Source organism: Cibotium barometz, chromosome 3 (genome assembly GCF_041138505.1).
Source record: "Cibotium barometz isolate CiBa-2024 chromosome 3, ASM4113850v1, whole genome shotgun sequence".
Lineage (NCBI taxonomy): Eukaryota > Viridiplantae > Streptophyta > Polypodiopsida > Cyatheales > Cibotiaceae > Cibotium > Cibotium barometz.
The window spans coordinates 31,960,158-31,970,851 of record NC_141048.1 but is presented as its reverse complement, the minus strand read 5'-3'; the positions used below and the strand labels follow the sequence as shown (position 1 = coordinate 31,970,851).

Below are 10,694 nucleotides of genomic sequence, written 5' to 3'. Positions count from 1 at the left end.
TTTTTAACTGGGTAGCGAAATAAAGGAGCCATCAGCCACCATAAATGAAGCTAATGGTCATGCTGCTGACCAACCAGAAACACCTACACTACAAAAAGCACAAGGAGTCCAGACAAGTAGAACGATCTGGAACCAAACCAGGTCCATTGATCTGCAGCCTTGGAGACTCCTCGACCCCGAGTTTACAGATGACAGGGCTGCTTACCTAGCATGCATTAAGGCCAACTTGAGGAGATTTGCACTTTTTGTTTCACTGAGGCACTCCAATCAGCTATTGGTGAGCAAAAAACCCCACAGCATCCTAGGAAGCAATGAATACCTAGGGGGCATTCTAGTCAGATATCTTGGCTGCCATGTCGGTATTGATGTTTCTCTGAAACAGCAAGTGGCAACCCCTTCTTGCAAACATTCGCAAGAAGCTCCTAAGCTACTTCATTAACTGTACTTGGCCTTAGATGAACTCCCAAGAGCTCAAACACCTTGTGGCATATAGCTTGACACTTCTTTTTCCCTTCTGTATTTAGTGAGCTTCACGCTCTTTGGGCCATGAGTGATGACCCACTCCTGCTAGTCCATAGATGGATGCAGACAGTAACACAGGCCATACAACAGATGCTGGCCCGTACCCCCACTACGAGGCATCACAACCACCAGCCAAACAGCGACAACTTAGTGGGACACTACCACGTGAGAAATCCTGCATTTCCGAATGTCCTTGTGTGTACACAGCATCCTGTAATTTCATACAATCCCACTCCTCAAGGCGCATTAAGTTACTTTCCCTCGTAGACGACAAGCTTCCACAAAGCTCATCAGGTTTTCCACCTCTTGAACATCCGTTTTCTCTTTTGTCACTGTTATTACCCCACTAAAAAGCAACAAACACATAGGCTTTCAAGCTTTATCAAAACACGACAAAAGCTTTTCTAGGCGGTACAGCACAAGTGTACGAGTGCACACATACATAACACACGCAACTCTGAATACAAAGCATGTCTGTAATAAAGTTTACTCACTGGAATGAACAATTTGGCTTCTTTGGGAACAGGCTTGAATCCAGATGGTGGTTTGTAAGATGGGTTCAACTTCATGCATTCTCCTATAGCCAACATTTCAAAGGGTGGTCAGGTGTATGAAAGGGCATACAATTTGCAACACAATCTGTCAAAAAAAGGTTCTACAAAGAGTGAAGAAAGCCCAGCATGCAGAACTTCACCTATAGCTTCACGTCTTTCCACATCTAATTGTTCTCGCTTCCTTCCCTGCACAGTTAATGTAACTTGTGTGAAACACTCTAGACAGTCATTCTAATGGTAACTATATGCACTTATGCATTATCTCAAGAAACTTGACTGTCATTAGTATGTTTTGCCTTTTATCTAATGATATGCTCACCTCTCTTGTGTTCATCCTGTGCCCCAAGGAATCATACAGGGGTGGTGGCGAAGGAGAGCGTGTTGCCTCATTGTTGTCAATGTCCAAGTTACCAGATTCCAGCTGTGCAGCAAGCTGCTCCGCACGAGTCTGCTCAAAATTTGTAGCACCAGACAGGCAGCAACATCACTTAATGCACATTGCACCTGGAATGGGATGGTTTTCATAAGAGGATGTCACAACAACCCCCCCTCCCCCCCCCCCCCTCTTTCCCAGTTCCCCTTGCCCCGACAGCCTATATTCAAGCCAGTGCAGAGCCCACAGATTAGTTTTGGAAAGACTTTTTCAACAAATTCCCGAGTTCTTGATTAGGGAACACACGAAGAGGAAGCGGGAAGGAGGGAGAAGGGACCCGGGGGGGGGGGGGGGGGGAGTGAGCATGATTCTTTTAAAAATTTTGTGACAAAGTATATAATCCAAACAAAAAAAAGTCGCATAGTGCTCTGAGCGGGCAACCTGTAACGCAAGAGCTCGGCCTCTTTTCACAACTGGATCTTGTGTCAAATCGAGGCCCCATTTCGTCTTCCTCGATGGCCGCTTCGGCTCTTCTTTCTTTGGGTCCATTGGCTCCCATTTGCTGCCGCTTCTCGTCACCGGAACCAGGGCTCCTGAGAGTTTATTTTTGGGTATCACAAAATTTAGCCCGGCTTTTGCCATCATCGACACCTTCGGGCTCTCAGCCACTACTGTTGTGGTCGAGCTACCCTGTTTGCCATTAAATTCTTCAGTTGATTGCTTCTCGTTTACAGCCATGGGTCCACTTTCAACAGGAACGGCAGTGGCGACGGCGCCAACAGTAGCAGCGAGTGCCTCCATACTTTGCCGTTACCTGAGCAGACAAGGTGTAGGCTAGTTTACAAGATCATGTCCGGCCCACATAGGGCTGTGTGAGAAGTTAGGGTAAAAGCTTGTACCTGGAAGTCATGATTAAACCATGTATTAGTTGATGTATTAAGAGCGGGCTTTTTATGTGTTGCTGTGTATGTCATGTGCTAGCCATGGGATGAAGAGGGCACTTTACCTTAATCCGATGCGCAGAGAAGGAAAGGTACAGACAAGTTATCGCGCCAGTGAACAGCCCGATCTCCTTGGATAGAGCGAAGGCGCCATGCCGGTTCAAGAGCAAGAACAACACTGGGGTACTGTAGCGCTGGGAAGAAGGTAGGCTAGGCTTTATAACATCATGGTCCTTTACACACTCGTGGGCGCCGACAGAGTTTCTCGGTGGAGAATCTGGCAAGTGTGTAAACGCCCATCCTTTGGGAACACTATGGGCCAATAAGCCCTGTCTTTATAATTATATATATATATACACACACACCCCTCTAGCTCTTTGCTTCAATTTTTACTTCGTCTCTTGGAACACCCCAATCTTTTGAGATTACTAATAACCTAAAATTTGATATCTTTTTGAAGGTTTTTGGTTACAGAAAGGAAAGTGTCTATTGTACTAAAAATTTCAATAAATAAATTGCTTCTATACCTTTACTAGAATTCACTCTTTTTTAATCTTATTGCTTAATTAGTAATGGCCAGGCAATGATTTGTAAGGGTAGTTGTTTATCTTCTAGTGATTGACTTTTAAGAGATATACCTTAGTCAAGTTGACATAAAGGAACTCACCCGTTTTACAAAGAGGGGAGAATGGGATTTTAATCCCCACCAATACATTGTTCATGCATTGTATCGCTAAGTTACACAAGCTTGTTGTTGGGTCTTGTGTGCTTTTATTTTTTGTTTTGGATTGTTGCTTTTAATAGGAAAAAAAATGTTTTGGATTGTTGCTTTTGTTTTTTGTTTTAAGTTGTTTCTTTTAATAGAATAAACTTTTTTAACCAAGCACCAATTTCATAGTGTGGAACGGCTTTTAATGAAACACTACAATGTGCATTCTTGATTAATTTTTGAGAATAGATGAATATAATAATTATTACCACACATAACCTTGTTCTTATTCCTTCAAAATTTTGTAAGTGTCTGCAATAAAAGCTCCAAATTTTTTTAAACATTTTGGAAAGAGAGAAAAAAGTCAGCGTCCTATGGATTTATATTTTAATAAAGAGGGAGAAACACGGAATGGAGGTGGAAGAGGAGGAGGCTTCCTTGAGAAGGTGAACAAAAAGAGTGGACGGTGTCTTATAAGTTTGTAGCTTGATGATGCTAATGCACTAAAACAATCAGGCATATTTTTGGCACTTATAAGGTGAACAAAAAGAGTGGGACATTGTCTTATAAGTATGTAGCTTGATGATGCTAATGCACTAAAACAATTAGGCATGCTTTTGGTAGTTATATGAGTGCTCTTATAAAGAAATTTGAAAAAGTGGCAAGCCCTAAACGTCTTTATAAACAACGTTATAAGCATCAATATTTGTTTTTTGGTGTACACACCACTCAATGACATTTTGTTGGTGTTAAGGGGGACAAATAAAGTTGGGACAGATTGGGGGATTTCTCCCAATCTTCCCCATTTTAAATTTGGTAATTATAAAATATAAATATTTAACATACTCTTCAAAACACATGTTTGACAAATATTGAATTTACAAAAAAAAATATGTATCACTTAATTAACAATTTATGAAAAATTTTGTATCAATTAATTAACAAATATGCCCAAAGGCCATATACAAGTAAAGCAAAAATTTATTTTCATTCATCTAGAAATACCATGAAGGCAAGCTACATAGGTGTCGAGTTACATAAATCAATGGGCAAAGAAATATCATAAATAAGAAAATATTATGAAGGCAAGCTACATAAATCAAGTTACATATCTAAAAAATAGCTACTAGTCACCCTTATTCTCCTTGTCAATTAGCTTATCATCATCTTCATTATCTGTATTTTCTCTCTCTTCATCCTATATTACATAAGATGAAACATTATAAAAATATAAACTACATTAATATGTAAAAAGTTATTAAAACAAGTAATGATATGTAAAAGAGTGTATTTACTTACATTGATGGCACCATAGTTTAACTCGTCTCCTCTTTGTACTAGCCATTTAAACATTTTGGAAATACCATGACAATAGGTGTAGTCATATTCCTCACGAGTAGGTGAGTGACCAAAAATGCTTTCCTACATCAAAACACACATAGAAGGAAGAAAGATGTACAACCCTTAAAGCATAGAGAGAATCAATTACAACATGTAAAATATCTGAATACTTTCAAAATGTGCAACAAAGGATGATCTTCCACACAATCCAAGATGTTATAACCCTCTTTTATGTTAGCAAACTCGAGCAGCTTCTCATTATTTTGTAAGAATTTGTTAGCAATTATCCCCATATAACTTCATGATAGTTATCCCTATATAACTTCATGGCCTTTTTATAATCTTTTAATGAGCAAACGGGTATTCTTTATAGCGAAGAAGATTTGGGATCATCTATGACACTCTTGTCCTCGCATCTTTGAGCCATTGAATTGCAAGATAATGCGTGGCACAAGAAACTCAAGTTCTAAGTTATCATGAATGTATTGTTTCTTTCTTACATCTTACATTCACTGTTAATCCCATTTTGGATTAACAAGTATGATCCTCCAATCAAGGACATTAATAAGTGTCATGCAAAGGCACTATAAAAGTTGTAGATTATGAGATATTGGCCACCCAAGGCCTTAGTTAAGTAAGTTTTGGGCGCCCAAGTACGAATAAGGGTCAATTGTATATAAGGCATTTTCTCATAATGAAAGGACACAATCCCCCTTTGTGCTATTTAGAGCTCTTCTTTGTCTTGAGAGAGATTGAGAGAGAGTATTCTAGCACTTGTGCATCTTCTATGCTTGTATGTTGCATGCTTGTGCTAGAGAGTGAGAGAGAGTGATTGCCTTATGTTATGGTGCGAGCGACTCTCCGGTGACACCGTGGAGGTGGAGCTTAACAAGTGAAATTGGAGGCCTCAAGGGACTCAAGTTCGAAGCATTGGTAAGTGCCCTACAACAGTTGTGTTCTATTTCTCTTACCTTAGGTGAATGCATTGAGTTCCCTCTTGGAGGTATGGTAGCACATAACATTTTTTGTGCCGCTTCCAGGTAAACACCTTTGTTTCTTCCATCCTCTTAGAATTTCAGCTCCCATTACATAAGATTCATAATTGCCTTTGCATTCTGGTAGTGCATTGTGTAGGAAAAGAATGGATAAGATTTGTGTGGAAGTGAAAAATCATGAGAAATTGGTTGTGTTTGTTGTGTATTTGTGTGGTGGAGTGGTCTTAGAAGAGAGCTTCACTATTTTTTCTAGTTAATTTAATGTTTCTACCAAGAGAAGCGGGTGAAGTGGAAGACCGCCTATACACCAAAAAGGACATCGAGCAAATGTTCAATCATCACACATTCCTACAAGATATGGAACTCTTAATTCTACAAAGGCGTACAGAGATGGCTAATGATGAGCCATTCCAGAATGAGGTGGCCGGACCATCCCATAGACCAGAGATGCCTAGAAGAGCCAACATAGGAAGAGAAAGAGGTCTAGGTAGGGGGGAGCAATTCCTCAAAGTCCAAGGGTGGATCCAACCATCGATCTTAATGCAACCACAAGGATGGGTCTGTTGAATATGGCTGCAAAAATGGGCCGAGGAATGGTCACGGAGTTAACTAGGCAGTGCTCTAGAATCCCGACCCTCCCAAATGAAGCCTCACATCATTTCAAAGCTCGTTCAAAAATTCTATGGGGATGGGGATCCTATTCAACATGCAGAGATTTTTGAATCCACATGCAAAACTTGTAGGCCAATCAGTGATGAAGGAAAAGCGCATCAGTGGTTCCAAACCCTCAAACCCGAGGAGGATAAGGTTAACTTCACACGACTCAAGAATGTGTTTGTGCCCAGCTTTGCCAGAAGTGGCGACAGATGGAGTCCTGTGGCATAGCTGTACAACATCAAACAAAAGGAGATGGAGTCGATGCGAGACTATGTGTCTCGGCTAAAGCACTTAAATTCAAGGTGCAAACTACGAGAAAGGCTAACTGATGATGATCAGTTATTGCCTTGCTGCCGGAGAGGATTTAGAGACCACAAGATGTATGATTATCTGGTATTAGCCCGACCGGCTACTCTGGATACATGTTGTAAACTGGCAATTGAGTATGAAGATAATATACTGAAATTGACACAACCGGAAGATGTTAGAATATCTTCGGCAGGCAGCAACTACTTCGTGTGTTTTGAGCCACCAAGAGATTGGAACTCGGAGCAAACAAGTCAAAAACACAGTGGATGAACTTAGTAATGCAATATTGGAAAAATTGAAGGAAAAGGAGGGAAGAGAAACATCTGGGCATGGGCATACCCGTCTTTACCCCCGTAGGGAATTGGTGTGGTGCTCTATGTGTAGATTGAATCACACTACCACCAAATGTCCACAGTTAAGAGCAAGGCCACTACTCTATTGTGCACAATATGTAAAACTAGGGAATCATGACACCTCCATGTGCAGATATCCAAGGTTCCAAATAGTTGCACAGCTCGTCACCTAGACCTCCATTGGCCTTACCAGCACCACCTGTGCAAACCACTACACAGCTGCAAGATAGCCCAACTCTTCCTATTTACCTAGGGGGATGTTTTAGGTACAGGACACTTTACCTCTACCACCACAGGCTAAAATCAACCAAGTATTCAATCAACCAAGTATTGATTGAAGAGCCATCAAAAGATATGAATATGGTGCATGAAGTGGAACTCAATGGAGAGTACTATGAGGAAGCTGCAGAGATCGCACCAGAATTCTATGTCCTACAAAATAACACGCAAGTACCTGTGTTTCAAACCACAGTACAATGGAAGGGAAAGGACATAAACTCAAACATGAGGAGAGGACTGCTACAATGTTTTGGTTGCGATGGACCGCATCGAATCGTTGAGTGTCTAAACAAGAATAAGATTCATACGCACCAACCCCAGCAATTGACTGCTCCACCTAATGACATGCTAGTACTTACTTGTACTAAATATGGCATTGATCATTTAATCAAGGATTGTCCATACCACACAAGTGGTTCAACTTCCACTTATAACCAGGACATTGTCCGAACCATTAGTGTGCACCTAGAAATATCACGCTGCTCAATGTCCTGATACGAGTCCAGGCCCAATTAGAGGCCAAAGGGAAGAATCGAGCAGATGCAACCACTTCCAAAATTGGCTGAAGAAGGAGAGTGAGACAAAAGTGGGTAAAGGTGACACCAGGGTCACAATCCAAGATGGATCTGAAGAAGATACGATCAACACACCGGATCCACCCAATCAAGAGAAGAAGGGGATCAAGCGGTCAAACAAAAAGGGCCTGACCTAGAGATGCAAGGGGAAAGACCATCAACCCCTAAAGGAGTCGGTGAATACCCAAACGTCGAAGAGGAGATAAGGAAGCTTGAAGATGCCAGGGCCTTAGTAGAAGAATGTCAACGGCTTTATGAAACCAAGCTAAGGGCTAACCGGGTCAAGGATACAATGTATCCAAGAAACGAGCCAACAAGGGAAAGAGAATTGAACGTACCTACTCTAATTCCAGAAGAGACGGAAGAGGGATCTCAAGAAAATACAATGTCAAGAATGTTTGAGGAAGATGCTCAAGATGAGTCCATCCATTCATTCCCTAGTGGGGATGGATACGAGACACACACATGGAAGGAACCCTCAATTGCCAGGGAACCCAGAGACATAAGAAGGCTCGCGAGTGACTGTACTGTCCACTTCTGTGCAAATGCCATTGGGATAACTGCTACGCAGTTCACCAACATTATGGGAACCACATCTGTACAGATCTGCCAGCCCACGGTGGAAAATTCCTAAGAGAAAGAGAAAACAGAAATGCATGCATCACTTCCTCCTCCGAACTTCAGTGAAAACTGGGATGCATGTGCTAGCTACTACCATAGATGTGATGTAACCCAAAGAAACCCAATATGTGGAATCTGGTACTATTTCCACTACCTGTGTATGTATGGTCAATTGGCAAACCAATGATGAGTGAGGAATCATAAGAGGTCTCTAGTATAGAAGGGACTGGATTACAAGAGCATACCAGTGCCCAATGCCTTAGAAGATGGTGAAAACAGAAATGATATATTACTCGACAAAATGCCCTACTACGAAGAAAACCCACGGATGCCCAGTTGCTAAGATACCTCGAAGCCACTAAGGTACACGATGAGTTTTATAAGGATTGGAGTGAGGAATTGAGTAAGATATCACTTGAAGGGAAACATAAGTAGGAAGTTATCCTTCGAGAACAAGAAACACCTAAGCTTACGAAAGCTGGGCGTCGAAAATGAAACAAAGCTTTGGCCGAAGCTGAGCGAGAGGCCATGGAAGTCATGGCTAAAACAAAAACCAAGAATAAGAATAAACCAACTTGCTTTCAGTATACCAGACCACTTTAAAACCTACACAGTTGACCAACGGAAAGTGGCCCCACTGACGGCAAAGAGACTTAAGGAAGATGGGTTGTCCACATCATACAATGGCCCAGCTAAAGTCAAGGAAGTTGATATTACGAGACCAGGGGAGGAATCCAGACACGTTTATATCGCTAAAGACTTGACTTTGGTTGAAGAAAATGAGCTCGTTACTCTCCTTAAGGAGTTTAAGGATTGTTTCGGTTGGAACTATAAGGAGATGAAGGGTGTACCACCTGAGGTGGTGCAACATACGATACCAATCATGGAAGGATTGTTTCGGTTGGAACTATAAGGAGATGAAGGGTGTACCACCTGAGGTGGTGCAACATACGATACCAATCATGGAAGGATCGAGACTAACCAGGCAAAAACCATACCAGATGAATCCTGAAATATGCGACAATTGTAAAGGAAGAAATCGATAAACTTATTGCTGCGAATTTCATCTATGAGATAGAACATACGGATTGGTTGTCACCAATTGTAATAGTGCCAAAAAAGAATGGGAAACTTAGGGTATGTGTGTCGATCTTACAAAGGCCAATGCACCTACTGGGAAATACCATTATCCATTGCCTTACACGGAACATGTTTTGGAGACAATGGCTGGTGAAGAAGCTTACAGCTTCTTGGACGGATTTTGAAGCTATAGCACCATAAGACCAACTTTCAATACAATGTGGGAGACGTTTGCATACAAAGTCATGCCTTTCAATCTCACCAATGCCCCAGCAACATTCCAATGATTAATGTGCACAGCCTTTAAAGACTACTTACAAAAGTGGTTGGAGGTATTCATTGATGATTTGTGTGCACACTCTCGATGGTCAGACCATCTGGCTTGCTTAAGGAAGGTGTTTGAGCAATGTCGATTATATTGTATATCCCTAAACCCTTAAAAGTGCTAATTTTGGGTCAAACACGGTGTGATATTGGGACACATTGTCTCTAAGAATGGGTATATCCACGGATGACAGCACAGCAAGGTCAAGTTAATCTTAGAATTTCCACCACCCACTAACTACAAAGGTGTGTAAAGATTTATGGGCCACATTGGGTATTACCGCTGCTTCATAATCTTCTATGCTGAAATCGTCAGGCCATTGTACAAGCTACTCATTGTCTTTGAATGGACTGAGAAATGCCAGGAAGTATATGATCAATTGAAGTAGGCATTGGCTAGTGCACCAATTCTAAGACCACCCAATTGGGACCTTATATTTTATGTGCATATCGATGCATTGAACTTTGCTATTGGATGCATACTAGCACAGCTTGGTGAGTGTTGCCATATACATAGGCAGTGATGTGTGTGAACACACTTAGGACCGCCGGGGCACTTTTTCCCTCTTTAGGAGGTTTTTTCCCCCGGCTTGTATATACGCCCATCCTTCTAGGGCTAACTTATCTTTATCTTTTGTACATTGACACAATCTAATACTTTGTGTTGTGTGCATTCTTGCTTCTTCTTCTCCAAGCTTTGTGTGCTTTACTGTAACCCTAATTCCAACAATTGGTATCAGAGCAGGCATCGGCCCAGGGCTACGCCGCCAGCACCCTCCGACTCACGTTCTCCGATTGAGGTGAGCTTCACGAGCGCTTGCAGGTCCCTATACTCTACAAGCAAGCCCAAAGGGTTTAGCGTTCTCAGAATTTGCATCTGAGGTCGTTTCGGGCTCCGTTTTTGCATTTCAAGTTCTGCACAGGTATTTTCGTCTTTTTTTTGCAGAAATTTCGACAGTGCAGTTTTCTGCAAAACAGGCATACGTATTCTATTATGGACCGTGCTACATAGCACGAGTTGTTCTCTTTTTAGTCTTTGCTTCATTACAGGTAGCTTTTGC

The 10,694-nt window shown here is 41.7% G+C and overlaps 1 protein-coding gene across 4 annotated transcripts in view; it reads right to left on the bottom strand.

Moving 5' to 3' along the window:
- The window catches only part of LOC147639959 (uncharacterized), a 29,255-nt gene extending 26,668 nt beyond the window's left edge, over positions 1-2,587 (bottom strand). The window contains exons 1-5 of one of the 4 annotated variants that reach the window (XM_086775622.1): positions 2,456-2,587; positions 1,891-2,348; positions 1,396-1,524; positions 1,217-1,262; positions 1,017-1,099 (exon numbers count right to left, since the gene is read on the bottom strand). In XM_086775622.1, the coding sequence (XP_086631748.1) occupies positions 1,017-1,099; positions 1,217-1,262; positions 1,396-1,524; positions 1,891-2,250 (618 nt within the window). In that variant the 5' untranslated portion in view covers positions 2,251-2,348; positions 2,456-2,587. Of the gene's footprint in view, positions 1-1,016; positions 1,100-1,216; positions 1,263-1,395; positions 1,581-1,890; positions 2,349-2,455 lie in introns of all 4 variants that reach the window. The other 3 variants (XM_086775632.1, XM_086775624.1, XM_086775641.1) reach the window with 3 other exon arrangements.
- Positions 2,588-10,694: the final 8,107 nt, after the last annotated feature.